Source organism: Lethenteron reissneri, chromosome 25, assembly GCF_015708825.2.
Source record: "Lethenteron reissneri isolate LAM-NWPU_2019-01 chromosome 25, ASM1570882v1, whole genome shotgun sequence".
NCBI lineage: Eukaryota > Metazoa > Chordata > Hyperoartia > Petromyzontiformes > Petromyzontidae > Lethenteron > Lethenteron reissneri.
In genome coordinates, this window is record NC_083803.1 from 11,652,642 (window position 1) to 11,670,607 (window position 17,966).

At 48.8% G+C, this 17,966-nt stretch overlaps 2 protein-coding genes across 3 annotated transcripts in view; both read left to right on the forward strand.

The window, feature by feature from the left end:
- Positions 1 to 958: 958 nt before the first annotated feature.
- Positions 959 to 14,906, forward strand: LOC133347232 (sulfotransferase 1C1-like). The gene is made up of 8 exons (XM_061559332.1): positions 959 to 1,488; positions 3,388 to 3,557; positions 4,273 to 4,413; positions 5,543 to 5,640; positions 8,005 to 8,131; positions 8,833 to 8,927; positions 10,079 to 10,259; positions 13,182 to 14,906. Exons 2-8 carry the CDS (start codon positions 3,428 to 3,430, stop codon positions 13,295 to 13,297), a joined length of 888 nt encoding a protein of 295 aa, XP_061415316.1. The 5' UTR covers positions 959 to 1,488; positions 3,388 to 3,427; the 3' UTR covers positions 13,298 to 14,906.
- The window catches only part of LOC133347230 (interferon-induced GTP-binding protein Mx-like), an 81,488-nt gene continuing 77,703 nt past the window's right edge, over positions 14,182 to 17,966 (forward strand). Inside the window, exon 1 of one of the 2 annotated variants that reach the window (XM_061559329.1) lies at positions 14,182 to 14,303. In XM_061559329.1, the coding sequence (XP_061415313.1) occupies positions 14,285 to 14,303 (19 nt within the window). In that variant the 5' untranslated portion in view covers positions 14,182 to 14,284. The remainder of the gene's footprint in view (positions 14,304 to 17,966) is intronic. The other variant, XM_061559328.1, reaches the window with a different exon arrangement.

Genomic DNA, 17,966 nt, shown 5'->3' on the forward strand with positions numbered 1-17,966 from the left:
AGCCCCCCTTCTCCACTCGCACCGTCGAGTCCAGACGTGTTGGTGCAGTCGTTGCACAGCGGGCGAGGGCTCGAGACGATGGCTGGACAAGAGCAGCTCGTATCGCCGTCACGTTTAATATCGACTTCACGTGTGCTGGACATTGACCCTCGTGTCCCCCCTGAGTATGCATAGCCCCCCCCCACCTTCCCTACATCCACTCCCTCACTTCAAACAAGGTCACAGGGTCGCAACCCACGGGCCGGTAAGACCATTCGTCCGAACGTGGCACGTGTATTTACTTATTTCTCAACACCATAGGGGGAGGGGGGGGGAAACCAGATTTATATATTTTTTCAAAAACTCCAGAAAGTCCACGTGCATGCCTGTATTATGAGGCACTTTCGTAAGGTAGCTCAGCAGCAGAGCCCTAATAATTATGAATAGCTCAGTGGTCTTTACCTGGTAAGATTAAAACATTGTTTCGTTATATTTGTATATCTTTGTAAAGTGATTTGTTTACCTTTCCTCTACTTTTCACCCCTATCGCGTTTGGTATTGTTTGTTGTGGTGTAGCGTTCTGACCCGCCCGTACCTACTGGACATCTGTGAAAAAGATCTTCACAGCTCATCGAATTCCTCCACTATGAAAAAAAGAAAGATGTTGATTCTGAAAGAACGACCGAACCAAAGCTCACACAAGCCCGCGTCTGTCTGTGATGCTTGCTCAGTCCTGTCGGGTGGGTCAGCGCTAGAGCGTGCAGCTCGCAATCAGAAGGTTGCCAGTTCAAATTCTGGTTGGGGGTTGTTGACTCAGTCCATCATCCCTCTGGGATCGATAAAATAGGTACAACTTTGCGGCGAATTCAACATTGCACGTTCCATGGAGAGACTCGCCTCCCACACCACAGGAATGTAGAATTCCCACCATTAGCTCACGGCCTTTTTGTGTGCAAAGTCAGCAGCGGTCTTTGCTCGGCCATAAACTGACTGCTCGTAGAGAAGGGTGAATTCACATCACTGGCCCAAAGTTCAGTAAACTCGCGCAAATCAAATAAAACCAAAGCGTATTGCTGAACCTCGTCGTACCACGAAGAAGAGTGGCACGTCACGCGTGCTGACGTGGACTCGTTCGCCACAGAGTTTCGCTCTCGTGGAGTTTGCCGTGGCCCCTTCGGTCAGCAGTGGCCACGAGCAGGCACTTGCAGGGGCTACTCCTTTACTTCGCATACGCGTCTCGTTCACGAGTGGCACGACCTGCTCGTGGAAAGGGAGCGTATTTTATATATACATCGGCATCCACTCCTACCGATGTCCCAGACAGCCTTCGCTCGCGCAAACTGCACTTAAATCGGATACTAAACGATTGGCTTTGACACTCGGTGCCAATTGACTCGAATCCAAGGTTCATCGGCGCGCACAACTGCGGTTTTGTCGGCGGTGTGACGACGCCCAGAGCTCACTCGGCTAGAGTGGGATTCGTTTTCTGAGCGTGGGATCCGGCGACAGGTATGTGTTTGTTTGTTCGACAAGGTATGTGTGTGCCACTGGTGTGTGTGTTTGTGTCTGTGCGACGGCTGTGTGTGTGTGTTTTTGTGTCTGTGCGACGGGTGTGTGTGTGTGTTTGTGTCTGTGCGACGGGGGTGTGTGTGTGTGTCTGTGCGACGGGTGTGTGTGTGTCTGTGCGACGGCTGTGTTTGTGTGTGTGCGATGGGTGTCTGTGCGACGGGGGTGTGTGTGTGTCTGTGCGACGGGGGGCGGGTCTGTGCGACAGGTGTGTTTGTGCGACGGGGGTCTGTGTGTGTTTTTGTGTGTGCGACGGGTGTGTGTGTGCGACGGGCGTGTGTGTGTTTGTGTCTGTCCGGCAAAACAACACCCTACCTCCTCGTTGGTGCCGGACAGTAACGCTGTGGGGAACAGTGCCGTGGGGGGACGGCCAATTTAGATTGACCATTCCATCATGTCGTTTGTAGCCACCACAGCGGCCAAATGGGGCTCTGGACGGGTGCGAGGGGCTAGTAACCCTTCCATCTTCAAATAAATGACCACGATACCACGGATTAAAAATCTAATTAAGTTTGTGCCGGAGGCCCCGGGGGGACAGGCGTCCTTGACGTCTCCTGGCGAAACCATATTTGGCGGAGCCAATAGATTGAATGTTTACCCTGGGGTTCCTTCAGAAACAGCAAGAAACTACTGCGGGTGGCCACGTGGAATGTTCGAACACTCACTGCAGAGGACAGGCTGCCACTCCTCTGGCGGGAGCTGGACCAGTACCGCCTGGATCTTTGTGGTATTCAGGAGGTCCGGTGAACTGGCTCTGGCTCCTGCCATGAGGGGTGGACAGTCCTCTACTGGGGGTAGGAGACTGCCAAACAACAGGGGATGGCTCTTCTTCTCAACAAAATAATGAAGGGGGCGTGGGAGCATTGGCTGACCTGCCTACGATCCATCCTTGGTTTCACCAGGCTGGATTGTGTGAGCTCACAAATCCTTGAAAGATCTGGACAAAGTCCCATCGGTAAGCTCCTCCGGCAGGCAAGGCTGCGTTGGCTGGGTCATGTAGCCCGCATGCCCAGCCACCACATGCCTAAACAGCTTTTGTTCGGTCGGATAGAGGGGGCTAAACGGGCGCGGCACGGGCTGGAGAAGAGATGGAGTGATGTGGTGCAGGAGGATGTGGAGCTGAGTGGACTTGCCGATGACTGGTACCAGCGGTGTCAAGATCGGCCTCTGTGGAAGAGGCTCATGAACGGCGTGTTTGTCAGTGCATGAAAGTGTTGCTGACAGTTGTCTTTGGAGTGGCGGTGCAGCGGTTATCACACTGCTCTATGAACTCGGTCACTGAATTCGCTTCTTTCCCACCAGATAATATCGGTGAATAAAAATAAATATACGAACAGGTGCGGGGCCTCCTCTAGGTCGACCTAGCCTTAAAAGTGTGAGACTACCCCAGTAGACATGGTTTGTTGGTCCGAAGTTGTTTTGATGGTTCCAACCATAGGACAAACGTTGGATACCGGGATCCTGGCCTCTTGCGTTCTCACCTGGTTATACAATTACAACTCAACCATGTTTTATTTTATTTTACCAGGTCAGGCCCACTGAGCTATATAGCTCGTTTTCAGAAGCGACCTGGCCACAAATGATAGCTCGAAAAAGTGGCCAATCATCACGTGGAAACGTATAGCAGCCAAATACTCGAAACGCGCGATGTTGATGGTAAACGTGGAGGTAAGAGCCGGAGGAGCCGGAGAAAAATCCACGCGACCACAAGGAGAACGTGAAAAACGCAGAGGCGTCAGGCTCGGGTTTCGAACCCACGACCCCCTGTATACCAGGCAAGGTAGTTAACATCTCACCACCGTGGCACTTGACTTGAGCACCACTCGACGTCTGTCGCGCTAGACTCTCCGCGAGACTCCGCAAGACTCCAGAGTACTCCGGGATGCAGAGGCCCGGAATGAAGTTGGTGCGGGGGGTGCCCATGCTGGACTTCCTCGCGGACAAGTGGAGCTGCGTGGAGCAGCTCCAGGCCCGCTCCGATGACCTCGTCATCGCCACATACCCCAAGGCTGGTAAGATCCACCTTCGTTAACATCATCATTATCTTCAGCAGCACCAAGCTGCAACACGATCATAATTTACATCAGAATCATTATTTGCAGCAGCAGCATCGTGACGTAGACAACGGCAGATATGATTAATTAGCCGAGTGGCGGGGTGGCTATGCCTGTGGCCTTTAATCCAGCACTGGAGGCGAGGGTTGGTGGATCACCACACAAATCGTGTGAACCTCCCTTTCCGCGACCAACGAGGGGCCCGTTCTCGGGCTCGCCAGGGCAACGCGGCACAGCAAAAATGTGGACTCCATCTGTTGGGTCGCATGCATGGGTTATCTCTGGGTGTTCCGGGTTTCCTTCCACGTGTAAAACACTAATCGATTGACCGGTAACGTGACACGATTAGGAGGACCGCAGAGCTCGGGCAATTGTTGGCGCCGGCTCACCGCGTGGCTGCCTTCCTGTTCGTCTGTGTCTACTCGTGCCTCTGAGCCGTTCTCCCTCTTCGGGAGTGAGCGAATACTGTGCGCGTGATCCGTTGAAATGATGATCATCATCAGGAGCAGCAGCGAGAGTGTCAAACGTCACACACTAGACACGTGTTGAGTGATCGGGCAGCGTTGGCTCTTTTCCGCTACCTCACCTCGCCTTTTTTTTCCACCTCCCATCATCACCCCGGCTCTCTCCCCCCCCACCCCCCACTGATCTCCACCCTATCCACATGCTGCAGGCACCACGTGGATGCAGGAGATCGTGGATCTGGTGATAAACGTCGCGGACTTGGCACACAACCGCCGCGCGACCATCGATGACCGCATGATCTTCATGGAGTGGAGCTGCGGTCCCGGGGAACCGCCAGAGCTTCGTAGTGGTGATGTGATGGCATCGTCATCATCATCACCACCACCACCACCATCATCACGATATCTTCACCATCATTGAGCGGTGACGAGGTGATACAGCCCAGCGGAGGCGCATTCGCCTCCGTGTTGCAGAGACCTTGCTGGTCAATACCGCGGTATTAACCATAATGCACCGGCTGCTTGGCACTGGATGTTAAAGATCTCGTGACGTCAATAGAAGACGAGCAGTCCATTGCGTGACGGCGTCACTGTCTCGGTTTCCCCCCCCCCCCAAATTAGAAGAAAAAACCTTGCTGATTACTTAGTTGGGAAGTATATATCAATTGCGACCCTCTTCATTGTAATCATGCACAATCTGGTCTTGAGTGAGACTTGCATGGGCAAACAAGCAGAAGAGTGCTCATTGTAACTGCTGAGTCCATCATTGTTACCACCAGCACCATCATCAACGTCAGCATCAGTAACCTCATGATGCTAATCAACATTAAAATTAACAATACCAGCTCGGTCCCCAGCATCAGCGCTTAAAATATCACCATGACCACCGTTGGTAGCAACATATCCATGAACAATATCTGCCTCGTCATTCTTGCTACGAGTATCGTTGTCACCATGATCATCATGATGATGTTCAGCAACATCGTCAATTACATCACCACTACCATCAATAGCCATTAACAAATCCCACCATAATCACCGTCACCACTTAACATCGCCATCACCCGCACTCAGCGGTAGAGCGAGCGGCTCGCAACCAGATCCTGGTCGGAGGTTTACTCGGCCCATCATCACTCTGGGGTCGATACAAAAAAAATACTTACCAGGAAGTCAACAGTGTTTGTCCTTTGGATAGACCAGGGGTCGGCAACCAACACAACAAGAAGAGCAATTTCTTTCGAATTCGGTAAAAAACAAACCCTCAATATTTCAAGATTAACGTCACGAAGCAGCACTTCCTTAAAGAGCCACGTGCGGCTCCGGTGCCGCAGGTTGCCGACCCCAGGGATCGACTCACTCCCACCACAAGAGATGTGGAACAATCTCCACCACTGGCTCAGGCGCTGTAACCAGGAGGTGAGCACGACCTCGATGCTCATCGGAGCAGGCAGTCAGTTTTTACTTTGTGCACGATTGCAGGCGTGGAGCTGCTCGATGAATTTCCGTCTCCTCGCGTCATCAAGACCCACGTTCCCTACAAGCTCTTTCCCTCTTCCTTCTGGGCGGAGGACTGCAAAGTGAGATTATCATAGCAATCGTCCATGTCGTTATTATCCTCATCATCATCAATATCATCAAGAGCAGTAGCAGCAGACTGAGCGACAAAGGCATCAGCAGCAGTAGCAGCATCTCCAACATCACTACCATTGATGTTTACCGGAACGCTGCTCGGCAGGATTGGAGTATGGATTTATCAGCGTAAGGCACTACCACGAGAGTACAAAGTACGCGTATCCACAATAATCCGATGTCATTGTACCTGATACGCAAGCACACCTTGCACCGCAGCATCGTGAGAACAATGCAAGGCGGCCGTCTGGAACGCTCCTCCTTCTGATATTCAGAAGCCACTGGAGCTAACGCACTTTTAAATCATCTAAACTGAAACCTTCATTTTTTTAGAACTGCTTTTTTGTGGTTTAGTTTGGCGTTCTTTCCCCCTCCCCCTCACCTCCGATTAGCACGGTTGGCTACGTACGGTGCGAAATAAGTTCAACGTGCACACATACACACAACAGCACAGAGAAGGAGACTCTGTGGTCGATGGTTGAAGGTGGTGTGGTGAAGTGTATTCGCGCGAAGTCCGCAACACGCACAGTGGCGAGGTATATCTGCGTCTCAACTGACGCCACATCCACTCATTCGCTCCCGTCACTCGGCGGTCAGCCGTCTCCATTTCACTCTTCAATCGCCACTAACATGGTGAGCGTTTCGATAGTCACGTTTTAATGTGCGATTATATTGAGGCACCGTGCGTTTTTTTGGTGTGGTCTGGGACTAGATTTGAAGCTTTCGTGACTGCAAGGATTCATACTCTTAGGTTTTTCGGTAAAGTCACGTAGGTAAAAAATGAAATTAAAATTAATAAAAGTAAAATAAAAAATCACGACGTTTCGGAGGCAACACAAGCTTCCGTCTTCAGGTGGAACCGTCACAGCACGATTGCTGTATCAAGTACTTGATACAGCAGCAGGGGCGGTTTCTTCATTAGGGCGATTGGGCGACGCACCACCAATGTCATTCAACCACAGAGTCACGCTAGCCGTCACTGCAGCCTCTGGATATAGTCCAATCAGCGTCATGTCACGTTCTGTGGAGTACCGCCTCTTTTTGGGCGATTTCACTCTGGCTGAGAATCGCCCCGAGTGGCCCCATAGACTTACATTCAAAGATGTTTTTTTTCGAACGGGGACGCTGCAATGCATTTTCTATGGCTTCCGGGAGGGCTCGCCCTAACGTGCTAACGTCATCATACGTGCTTACGTCATCATACGTAAGCACGTTTCATCCAACAATATAATTTGTGGCCACCTAGTGGAATCTTTAATCAAATAAACTTGAGTGGTTTGTTTTAATAGTGAGTATAGAAACAAACAAGATGTATTGTAAGAGTCACTTTATTTTTCATTAATATTAATATTAAAGAAGTGAAGTTGCCTTTACATGCTTAAGCTGTTAATTTATCCATTGCATGGGTGGACCTTATCCTTATCAATCATCCAGACATTTGCCCCCCCTGAGAGATTTTGCAGGAGCCGCCACTGTACAGCAGATATACCTCGCCACTGTGCGTGTTACAGCAATCGTGCTGAGACTGTTCCACCTGAAGACGGAAGCTCGTGTTGCCGCCGAAACGTCGTGATTTTTTATTTTACTTTCATTAATTTGAATTTTATTTTTTACCTACGTGACTTTACCGAAAAAACCTAAGAGTATGGTCTGGGGCTGTTTTTTGCTGCCTTGCCCCAAGATTGTATTCGCTGTTGACAAATCGGCAGGCATCGATGCACTTGTGCTATTTGTACTTATATAATTACGTATTTTTTATCTATTTATATCGCATCCAGTTCCGGATTATCCTAGTAGCAAAAGTAGCTACATAATGCTACGGGCCCCGCACTTTCAAGGGTCCCCCGCTAAATACTTTCAAGCTATCAATTCCGGTTCAGCGATTCTGCACTTGCTCTATTACTATAGTACTATACCGCCTTCAACTTTTATGAACGACTGGGTGTTTAAGGTTAGCGATTTGTCGTAGTATCTGGCTGTATAGCAAATGAAAATATACAATTACTTTGCTATGCAAGTTAAAAATGTGTGTTTTAATATGTAAGTGTTTTTTTTCATTTAGGGCCCCTTTATAACATATGCTACAGACCCCGCACTAGCTTCATCCGGCACTGATTGTATCACTTGCTTGCCTTCCCTATACTTTGCACCGCTGTCGGTGGTTGCATTGTTTGCTGTAGAAATGTGCTGACCCGCCCCCTACTGGACATCTGTGAAAACAGTTTCTGAGCTCATTGGATTTGCCATCTCAATAGAGACTCCGATTCTGAGTTGATCCTCCAACGCCCCCCCCCCCTCCCGTCTGTGCCCAGGTGATCTATGTGGCTCGGAACGCTAAAGATAACGCCGTCTCCTACTTCCACTTCGACCGCATGAATCGGCAGCAGCCGGAGCCCGGCTCCTGGGAGGAATACCTCCCACGTTTCGTGGCCGGCAGCGGTGAGGGCGGCGACCACCGCGTGGCCCTGCTCCTTGGACCGCCTCACTCTCTCCAGGGGAACTTTACCCGAAGCGGGGCAGCTTTATTGATGACGCAGCACTCACCCGTTCGCTCGAGTCACGGGGGTGGGGAGAGGGGGCAGTCAAATGCCTGCGTGTTACTCTTCTATCGATACGAACACGGTCGATGCTTCCGTGAACTTCATTTTGCTCACTTCTCCACCCGCGTTGACGACTCGTTCTACCATGAGCAGTCCCGTGACAACTAGAGCAAACAATCAAAGCACACTAAATATTTGACTTTACCGAAAGAACCAAGAATATGAATCCCTGCAGTCACGAAAGCTTTAAATCGAAATTTTAATATTTGTTATTTTACCAGGTAAGGCCCACTGAGCTATATATCAGTTTTTCAGAAGCGACCTGGCCACACAAATTATAGCTCCGCAAAGTGGCTGATCATGTGAACATTTATTGCAGCCAAAGAGTCTGAAGGCGTGTTTCTAAATGGGGAGCGAAAAACAGGAGGGCTCCGGAGAAAAACCCACGCGACCACGGGGAGAGAGAGAATGCAAACTGCAAATATACAGCAGCAGGCGTCGGGGTCGGGATCGAACCCACGACCTCCTGTATACCAGGAGAGGTAGTTAACATCTTGTCACCAGGGTGCCAACGTGTGCGCGTGTCCCAACTGCCAACAGTGCCGTGGGGCTCCTGGTACGATCACGTGACCGGCTGGTGGAACGCGAGAGAGAAGCACCGGATCCTGTACTTCTTCTATGAAGACATGAAGGAGGTGAGTTTGTGAGGCATGATGGAGGTGAGGCTGTGAGGCATGATGGAGGTGAGGTTGTGAGGCATGATGGAGGTGAGGCTGTGAGGCATGATGGAGGTGAGGTTTGTCTTAGAGAAATCAATTTCGCGTGAGCCCACCGCATTAAAACAATGGTAAGCCACAGCCGAGGTATTGGTCCTACCGTGTTTCAGATCTGCCTTATGTTCACGAACACGGTCCGAGACATGTCGCTTAGTTTCCCCAATGTAACTACTGCCGTAGACACAGCTTAGTTTGTAGACACCGGGGTATTGCATGTCAGATATCACATATTTCACAGATTGGATCAGATCACGAATGTTATGTACTGTGTTCAATCTAACCTGGATCTTGTGTTTGCTTATGATTTTGGAAATATTTTAGTGACCCCTGCTATGTATGGCAAGGTGATGGTCTTGATAGGGTCCTCAGATGGTTCTTTCGCAACGGTTGGGATGATAGCTTTGCGGATTGTGTAGTCTGAATATCCATTCGTCTTGAGAGCTTGGTGTACGTGTTCCAGTTCACTGGCGAGGTGATGACGGTCAGAAATACATCGAGCTCTATGGTGTAGAGTTTTGATGAGGGAATTCTTCTGGGATGGATGATGGTGGGAGTTAGGTTTTAGGTAGGCATCCGTATGGGTGGCTTTCCTATAGACAGGGTGTCCCATTGAGCCATTTGCTTTCTTTTCAATTAAATCATCTAAGAACCTAAATTAAAACATCCAAGAATCTACGTGACTTTACCGAAAGACCCAAGAATATGAATTGCTGCAGTCACTGAAAGCTTGAAGTCAAGATCTTTCTAATGACCATTTGTTAAATCGGCAGTATGAATAGGTACACTATTAGTAGCTATTGCATAACACACACACACACACTTTAACCAGGGTGGCTTTCCTGTATTCCGCGCTGCGAACCTTTGCGACAAGCGGCTTGCGTGGCCCACGTGTGCGCATGTTTCCGGTACCTCACTCGAACCGGGTCGGTGATGAGGGGGGGGGGGGGACTTTGCCTCTGCTCAAGTCGCGAGGGCAACAACCTTATTAACCAGTGCCAGAGTGCACAGGGCGACGTGGTCTCAGACGCGGAGTTACCTGAGCACTGCTTCCAATCTGCCGTGGGGGTCAGAATCCCCTACGGGAGGTGTCTCGGGTTGCCGACTTCATCGAGCGGCCGCTGTCGGAGCGGCAGCTGCAGGAGGTGGTGCGGCTCAGCTCGTTCTCGGTCATGAAAAACAACCCCATGAGCAACTACAGCCACCTGCCGCCCACCCTCATGGACCAGACCGTGTCACCGTTCATGCGCAAGGGTGAGTGTGCCCACTGCCGACCTCGCAGAAAGAGGCATGAAGGAGGTGAGGTGGAGTCGACCGCTACGAGTTTGTCACGGAGCCCAACGGCGGTCACATGGCATCGCGAATGTGACGAAGGTCCCAAAGTGAAATATTTTAAGTGGCTGCGTAAACGCATATTTCCTTTACAAATAAAATGCCGTAAGTCGGTGGCAAGTGGGGGAAAGGGGCATCCACCTGTTGTATGTGGAGAGTCTTACAATGTATTATTCATTTAATTGATTATCGCAAGCTCGTGGCAAGGAGTTGTCCTATATCAATTATAAGACCTTCTCCACGATACTAACCAGGTTCATAGATCCGTCCAGCAGTACAGGCTGTTTGAAGCAATACGACTCATGAAACAGAATTAAACCACTCTGACACTCCGTACAGTACAAATCTGAATATTTAATAGATCATAACATCAACTGGTATCACAATCACGTGCACTCTGCATCATTCTTCTTCAGTATACATGAAAAACACACGGCGCAACCGCACGAGCCAATATATGATCAAGAAAAATATGAACGTCTAGGCATATAATCAACTAACGTATAAGCCCTATAAAAGGGGTATACACCCAACACAACCCATTCTATTCCATTCGTCATTTTTTTCGTCATTTTTTCCCCGTTCCTCGACCATGAATCTTACTCACAATTTCCATTCCAAAACAGCGATCATTGCGATGGTATAGAGGGCACACACGGTAGCGAGATGTTAACTACCTCGCCTGGTATAGGGAGGTCGTGGTTTCCATGTCGACCCTGATGCCTGTATATTTGGAGTTTGTCGTGTCTCTCTCCGTGGATTTTTCTCAGGATCCTCCGGGTTTTCCTTCCACATAAAAAAGAAAAAAATCACGTGTGTAGAGCATTTTGCTGCTACGAATTTCCACGTGATAAGCCACTTCGTTGAGCTGTCATGTGGCCACGTCGCTTCTGAAAAAAAGACCTACATAGCTCAGTGATGGGCCTTACCTGGTAAAATAAAATATAAAATTACATGTTGCAGATGGCGGAAAATGACCCGGGGTTAGGGCTCGGCGCGTGCGTCACGCACTTGGGCATGGCGAGAGTTTCAGTGGCATTTATAATGAACGCAAAGGTGCAGTGCTCGAGTCTCGTCGGCTGCACGTTGCCAAACATGCCAATCGGAGGTGCGTCTATTGTTGTCTCAATGAGAGGAGGAGGGCTCTCGTTGGGCTGCGAAGTGTGCGTCACTTATTTATTTTCGGCCTCTGATTCTCATCCGGCTGAACAGTTTTCGTGACGTTTTTTTTTTATTCGGTTCCCGAAGAAGCTCCCAGCGCATCGAGCGAAACGTCGCACATTGATCCGTATAATACACGACGCAACACGTATCGGAGAGCTATGCAGTGTCCGTGGTTAATAGAAACACACGGAAGCTTTGAATTCAGTTTTAATTGAAACAACTTCTGCAATTACGAGTGATAACGAGTAATACCTGGAGCGGATCGTGTTCATGATTAACCTTCCTTTGGATGTTTGACCAATAGAAACATCTACACACAGGGCAGGAACGTGTCCTGCCTGCATAGACAGTTCAGCACGTTACCGTTAACACATTCCTGCGGAGGGAGCTGGTAGGAACGTTGGGTTGCTTGGTCAATGGCCAGGGTCAACGGCGGCGTGGTGTATTCCGCAAATATGGCCGACTGTGAGGGCGGGCACAAGCCGACGTGAGTAGGTTAAACGTTGAGTTTTATAAGGGCACCACGGGGTGACCAGCCCCTCCCCTCCCCACCCAGCCCCACCCCTCCCACCCCCCACCCAGCCCCACCCTCCCCACCCAGCCCCTCCCCACCCTCCCCTCCCCACCCAGCCCCTCCCCACCCAGCCCATCCCCACCCTCCCCTCTCCACCCAGCCCACCCCTCCCATGTTTTGATGCACGACGGACGGACACAATAATCCCCTGTGGGCTGTTGGAACCAGGAGATTCCTACCAGTAACACTTGTGTATCTTACAAAGCCTCAGAGGCTCATGACTTCATTTCAGGAGGGTCCTGCCAAAGTTTTCGCAGTAGAGAGCCATGATTGCTGTGAACTTTATAGCAATTGCGAGGTCATACAAATTATATATGGACCATCACGCCGGACGTCACGGGATCTTCAAAGTCCACTGTGAAGCAAATGGTGCGTCGTATTTTACAGTTAATACCACACCGCATTTATTCCTTATAACATCCTGGAAAAATCCGATGAGCTGTGAAGCTCTTTTTCACACGTCCAGTAGTGGGTGCGTGGGTCAGAAATTTACAATATAAAAAAAACGTTTGGAGTCCAAAGTATATCATAGGTAATCAACTCACTAAACATAAGTACGTAAAAAATATATAAAGTATGAGCACAAATTGGAAAAGTACATTATTCACCAAGGGGAACGTGGGATTCGAACCGTGAACTTCTTGCAACCAGTGACACACATGCGACTGTTGATCCACGTCACCGCATGACCACTGCGGGTTCCACCAACCCAGATCGTCACATCCACACAATCTGAATGAGCGTGCACATCACCGCCACCATCACCACGGTGTGGCGGTTTGCTCGCATGTTGAGTTTCAGGATTCACGTCAGGTTTGTTGGGTTTATCAAACCACCCCCGGGGCATTCGCCCACTTTGCAATCTTGAGTTATTAATCAATGTGGGCGTTGGAATCCGTCTATAACAAGCTGCACTTGGCTAATTAAATTCACGGTGTCGTTGTTTACCCAGTAAAACCCACACGCTCATGCATTCCAGGCGAGGGAGTTAACGTCTCACGAACGGGGCTACCCCGATACGAGTATACGGTAACATTGTCTACTGCACCTCTTCTCCAACCCACTGTCTTTATATATTTTTACCCCCCCCCCCTTCACCTCGCTAGGGGAGGTGGGTGACTGGAAGAATCACTTCTCTGCATCGCAGCTGGAAGCGTTTGAGCAAGACTACAGCAAGAAGATGCCCGCTGATGGGCCGAGCTTCCGTGACACTCTGCCCTGACAAACTCAGGATCCACTCAAGCCCCGGAGTTCATTCGACTTTGTTCTGACTTTGTTCTGGCTTTTCAACTCCGCATCTACAAGTGAATGCGGATAACTCGCTCCGTACTTTTGGTTTTGTGCATTCATTGTTTGCACCTCAGATCTTCATTGGGATAGAGATGTTGTCTAAGCGAGACCTCCCCCACCCCTGGCTATAAACGTTCACTTGAGAAACAGGAGATTAAGAGATGCATTCAACGCCTTGTCATGTTTTTTTATTAATAAGGTAACGCACTGGGAATAATTTTAGGGAGGTTTACTTTAATGTTGAGATTGAGTGTTTGAGGCACGAATATTGTCGGCGGTACGGGGTACAGAATGGGTCAGGGAGGTTTGACCAAAGCAACTGGAGGAAAACACGTGTGATGTTTGAATTTGGACCTCACGATAAGATCGGGTAAGCGAGTGGATTATTAACTTTGCTTTTGTGTCCTGGTCACAAAAGCAAAGTTTTTGGGGAACAATGGCCATTTGCTGAACTTTTGAGGCATAAGCAATAAGGAAATAACATTACCCAGTGACAATATTTGGTTTATGTTCTTAGGTTTTTTCGGTAAAGTCACGTAGGTGACTTTACCGAAAAAACCTAAGAACAAGTCACGTAGGTGACTTTACCGAAAAAACGTGACTTTATCGAAAAAAACCTAAGAATATGAATAATTGCAGTCACGAAAGCTTCAAATCTAGAATATTTGGTTTGTGACGCAGTTTTATCGCGGGGGTGGGGCGGTCTAAAAATGAGTTTGGTGGCTCGAGACGCGTCGATTCTCAGCAATTGCGCGTCCTTCTGTTCAGCGGCAGGGCGGACGCGCTATGACGATATCAGTAAGACCCCGACGGCTTTATAACGAACTGTTCACGGAAACGACGCTCACACCACTACCACCGCCGGTGCCGTGAACGAAGAGTTCTGCTTCATCCAGCGCTCCAGAGTGTTCGTGCGATCATGGATCCGTCCGACTTTGGTAACGTGGCGGGCGTATTTCGCGGGCTCTTTGAGTGCGGTGTGTGACAAACCAGAGGTTACCGTATCGCCCTGTGAAGTTTGAATTGAAATTGCTCGTCGCGTGGCTGGTCGTTGATGTGGAGCCACAACCACAGGGTGGCGTTGAGGTTGGTTAAACGACGATGCGAACAAATGACGCCAGGAGTGGTGAAGTGTCTGGCTGCGGCGGTGATGCCTCCTCCTCCGTGTTTGTGAATCGGGATGTTTATTTTTTTGAGTTGCTTCTGTGTGATCCACGATCTGTTTCTGGGTGGTAACTACAGTCGCTGCTGCACATTGCCGGAGAGGTTTAAAAAAAGATGACATTCGTGCATCATCGTCCAGTGTCCGCATCTGCTGCTGTCATTGTTACAGTGCGGACGCGGGTGAGGCTTGTGGTCATAATTCGTTACGAGGTGTTTGGATATATCTTTGTTTATAATTTACATTAAATAATATTGTACGCATAAATAACCATTTCGCGGCGGTGCGTGAGAATACGAGAAACCAAATAAATAAGCAGACAATGCTTTACGTAATCTGTCGAATTGCATAGAAATAAAACAAAGCTTTGTAATAGTAATAGGTGTTTACCCTTTTAACTGGCACAAAATCTGACACCTTTATACAAGGCATCATGTTTGCAATAACCTCAACACAAGAAGTCAAAATGCAAACAAAAAGAAACAACTCTGATGATGATAATGATATGCACTGTCCTTGAAGTTGATTGGTCCACACCTGAGAAAGCTTTGTATTGCACACATCCCATCCGGCCACGCGGCCTCGTTGTGAGTGGATGTCTTCAGCAGCTCTGCCGTAGGCGCCGGCAAAACTCTGGCCCCGCGAATCTTGCAGGGAGTGCTACGGTGACGAGACGTTATCTCAATCGCCTGGTACTACAAGGAGGGCGTAGATGCGATCTTGACCCTGACCATGCCTGTACATTTGGAGTTTGCATGTTCATCCCGTGGTCGCGTGGATGTTTCTCCGGGTCCTCCACATTAACATTAAACACGCAGTTTGGAGTATTTGGCTGCTATATATTCCCACTTGATAAGCCACTTAATTGAACTATCATTTGTGACCAGGTCGCTTCTTAAAAAAGCAAGCTATATAGCTCATTGGGCCTTACCTGGTAAAATAAATGAAAGTAGTTTAGTTTTAGGAGCAAGGCGCATATATTGCACATTAAAACTCCTCGAATGCGCGACTCATATTACGCGGAAACTACCGTGTAAACTCCGCGGCCCTTTGAGATGGGACATCTCGTTTGTGAAAGGTGTCAAGGTGTATGACGCGTGCATTGTAAACGCATGTAACGACGCGCGCACACAGACCACCGTGAACCCACACTTGTTTGTGTTTGTTTAACATTCATACAATGACGGTGACACCCGAGTCGGTGATGTGACCGAGCGAACACTTGACAGGACCCGCCTCAAAAAAAGGAATGAGAATCAGTGGGCTTTCCTAGTGGGCTTTCCTGCTGAAACAAAGTGCAACAATGCTAATAATAACCTTGATCTAAAGATTAACGCGCCTTATGGGATGTTGAACTTCTTTCACACCGTGGTAATCAGAGGCGGCTGCAGCTAAATTGTACAAACAAGTTAAACATGTTACATGAATGCAAAATATGCCGAGGATATGATTACGGACCAGAGTAAACGTGGGTACAGTATTGTGAAGATGCAATGAGGAAGATGGGTGACGTGTGCAAGGATGGAGGAGGAGGTAAGATTTAAGCAACACCGCTGCCTTTACAAACACAAGCCCGGCCCTGGTCTGCAGGAAGGGGTGGTTGGGGCCTTGTGATGCGGGGGGGGGGGGCTGAAGCGGGGGGTGGGTGGGGCTTGAAGAGGATGAGGCCTGAAGGTGGGAGTGGGGCTAAAGAGGAAGTGGATGTTTTCAGTTTCAATTTCATTTATTTGGTTTTGCCCTGTGAGGCATTCGGTTCTTTTTTCGATTTAAAGCTTTCGTGACTGCAGGGATTCATCTTCTTGGTTCTTTCGGTAAAGTCACGTAGAAGGGAAGTAATAAAATAATAAAAATAAAACATAATAAAACAATTCTCACGACGTTTCGGCCACAACGCAAGCAGCCGTCCTCAGGTGAAAACCAGGTCCGTCGAGGCGACAGAGTCTGAATGAAACAGCACACGAGCTTGGAGCATATATATAAGCTGGGTGCATTGACAAAGGAATTTGCATATCAAAAGGAATTTAGCATATTTATGGGAAATGCAGGAATGTGATTAGTACTGCATATGCATGTGCATTATGCAGGATTAACAGCATCAAAGGGAGCTGCAGTTACTGCTGCTGCAGCAGTTGCTGCTGCTGCTGCAGTTTCTGCTGCTGCAGTTGCTGCTGCTGCTGCACTTGCTGCTGCTGCTGCAGTTGCTGCCTTATCCATTTTAATATAACACTATGTATTATTCTACCCACCCTAATGTGTATCATACTGCTATATGTTTACTGTACAATTACGACACCATACATTACTCTGCACACTGCACCATGCCAGTGAGTGGAACGCGGTCTGAAAGTCACCGTAAACGTGAACACAATCAGTTAAGATCCGAAATGGTTTATTACGTCCTTCCAATGATTGCTAAGCCAGAATCCATCTTCTCGGTTGAAATTGTCTCTGTGTTTGTATATGTGGATCGCCTCATGAACGAATCTCTCATGATAGCCAGATGGCTTGCAGAGAACCTCTGTCTTGGAGAAGTCAATGTCATGTGAGCCCACTGAATTGTAACAGTGATCTGCCACGGCTGAGGTGTTTGTCCTACCGTGTTTCAGGTCTGCCTTATGTTCACGGATGCGGTCCGAGACATGTCGTTTGGTTTCTCCAATGTAACTGCTACCACAGAGGCAACTTAGTTTGTAGACGCCAGGGTACTGTATGTCTGGAACCACATCTTTTACAGACGGGACTGTGTACATAAAAAATCCGTGATCTGGTCCCGTCTGTAAAAGATGTGGTTCCAGACATACAGTACCCTGGCGTCTACAAACTAAGTTGCCTCTGTGGTAGCAGTTACATTGGAGAAACCAAACGACATGTCTCGGACCGCATCCGTGAACATAAGGCAGACCTGAAACACGGTAGGACAAACACCTCAGCCGTGGCAGATCACTGTTACAATTCAGTGGGCTCACATGACATTGACTTCTCCAAGACAGAGGTTCTCTGCAAGCCATCTGGCTATCATGAGAGATTCGTTCATGAGGCGATCCACATATACAAACACAGAGACAATTTCAACCGAGAAGATGGATTCTGGCTTAGCAATCATTGGAAGGACGTAATAAACCATTTCGGATCTTAACTGATTGTGTTCACGTTTACGGTGACTTTCAGACCGCGTTCCACTCACTGGCATGGTGCAGTGTGCAGAGTAATGTATGGTGTCGTAATTGTACAGTAAACATATAGCAGTATGATACACATTAGGGTGGGTAGAATAATACATAGTGTTATATTAAAATGGATAAGGCAGCAACTGCAGCAGCAGCAGCAAGTGCAGCAGCAGCAGCAAGTGCAGCAGCAGCAGCAACTGCAGCAGCAGCAGAAACTGCAGCAGCAGCAGCAACTGCTGCAGCAGCAGTAACTGCAGCTCCCTTTGATGCTG